Source organism: Suricata suricatta, chromosome 8 (assembly GCF_006229205.1).
Source record: "Suricata suricatta isolate VVHF042 chromosome 8, meerkat_22Aug2017_6uvM2_HiC, whole genome shotgun sequence".
NCBI lineage: Eukaryota > Metazoa > Chordata > Mammalia > Carnivora > Herpestidae > Suricata > Suricata suricatta.
Window position 1 is genome coordinate 31,077,356 of NC_043707.1, and position 1,536 is coordinate 31,078,891.

A 1,536-nucleotide genomic window follows, 5' to 3' on the forward strand; every position below is an offset into this window, starting at 1 on the left:
CCCCTCTGGCCCCCTTCTGGTCTGGGCGGCTTCATCCTCTTCTACGTGGTCCTCATGCTGCTGCTCTATGTCGTCTACACTCGGCTCCTGGGTTCCTAGGACCTGAAGTCACCCTTTCCCCTGCCCCTTCCACCTATTTCTATTTATAAGACTCCTGTGCAACCCCCATCCCTACCAGTGGTGCCTTCAGCCCCTACCAAAGACACTAGTGAACCCTCTCCCCTGACACACACTGATCTCAGAGGCCCCACTCTGGTGCCCCCAGACCCTGGGCCCCCAGCCTCTGGCCACCCTCCTGTAGCCCCTTCCCGTGCCCCTCACCTCTCCGTGCTGATGGTGCCTTCATTCCCTCCAGGCCCTGACCTGCCCTCTGCTCCCTCAGAGGGTGGATCTCAACCTTCTTCCTTGTGCCGTCCCCCCATCCCAGTCCCCCAACTGTTATGGGGAGCTAAATTATCTATGTTTTGTAGAGAGAACTCTATATTTGTAGGAGATGCAGGAGCCCAGGCTGGGTCCCTGTCTCTGTGTATAAATTGTACAGACTGTGGCCGCCTCTGTGTGTGTATTTGCGTCTTCTGCTGCGGCCCGGCCCAGCACTGGCTGTGCCCCTTGGGCTCTGTGTGCCAGCCTGCCTACTCCAGCATTTCCCTCTGGAAATAACAGGTCTCTCCTCCCCTGAGCCTTGACCCCCTGTGTCATCTCCCTTCTGTTACCTGCTGGGAGCTTCCTTGCACCTCATTTGTCCCAAGCTGTGTCGACAGTGCCCTTGACCTTTGCTGCCTCCACCTGGAAGGGCTGTCCTGTCAGCCCTGTTTGCCCAGGCTTCTTTGGGGTTTCACCCACCCTGCTCCCAGGAAGGGCAGGGAAGCAGAGAATGAGATGACATAGGGAACTTAACCCGGGCCCCTCCCCCCAGGAGTCCCTGTGCCAGTCCCACCACATCCTGGAAGAGGAGGGGGCCCCAGGAAGGGGCCTCCCCTACATCGCTGCTGTCGTCCACGCACTGCTGGAAAGGCCATAGGGTTTAGGTAGGGGCTCAGGGCCCCGACCTGGCCTGGAACCCAGGAACAGAGAAGACAGCCACGCCTGGCTTCTGCTTCTAGCAAGGACTCTGGTGAGGGCGGCCTTGGGCCTGGCCCTGTTCCTTGGGCGCCCCTCGGCCCTCCCAAGGAATTTGGAAGCAGGCCCGGTCCAGCAAAGTGCCTGGCCGCCTCTAGGTGTGGCCGAGGGTCTTGTGTCAAGTGCAATAAAGAAGCCGGGCCCTCTAGGCTGCTCCTCAGGTGTTTGTGCGTGTGTGTGTGTGTGTGTGTGTGTGTGTGTGTGTGTGTGTGTGTGTGTGTCCGTGTCCGTCTGTGAACAAAAGCGGTGCGTTGCGGGGAAGGGGTCACCTCCCCGTTGGGTTGGTGTCCGGGTTGTGCAGTCCCCCGCGCCTGGCGCCACGCCTCCATGGCCAACAGCCGCGGAGCGCGGACCCAGCCACCCCTGCCGCCAGGGGGCGTCCGCGGGATCCCAGCGGGAGCGCGCGCCACGTGGCCC

At 61.3% G+C, this 1,536-nt stretch overlaps 2 protein-coding genes across 2 annotated transcripts in view; both read left to right on the forward strand.

Annotated features, from left to right (window-relative positions):
• Positions 1 to 547, forward strand: part of LRCH4 (leucine rich repeats and calponin homology domain containing 4) — an 11,180-nt gene extending 10,633 nt beyond the window's left edge. Inside the window, exon 19 of the mRNA XM_029947881.1 lies at positions 1 to 547. This exon is cut by the window's left edge and continues 1 nt beyond it. Coding sequence (XP_029803741.1) covers positions 1 to 99 — 99 coding nt within the window. The 3' untranslated portion in view covers positions 100 to 547.
• LOC115297548 (ZO-2 associated speckle protein) lies at positions 494 to 1,028 on the forward strand. Its single transcript, XM_029945737.1, is given in 4 exon segments — positions 494 to 526; positions 664 to 714; positions 716 to 760; positions 822 to 1,028. Coding segments are annotated over 4 exon segments (336 nt in total).
• Positions 1,029 to 1,536: the final 508 nt, after the last annotated feature.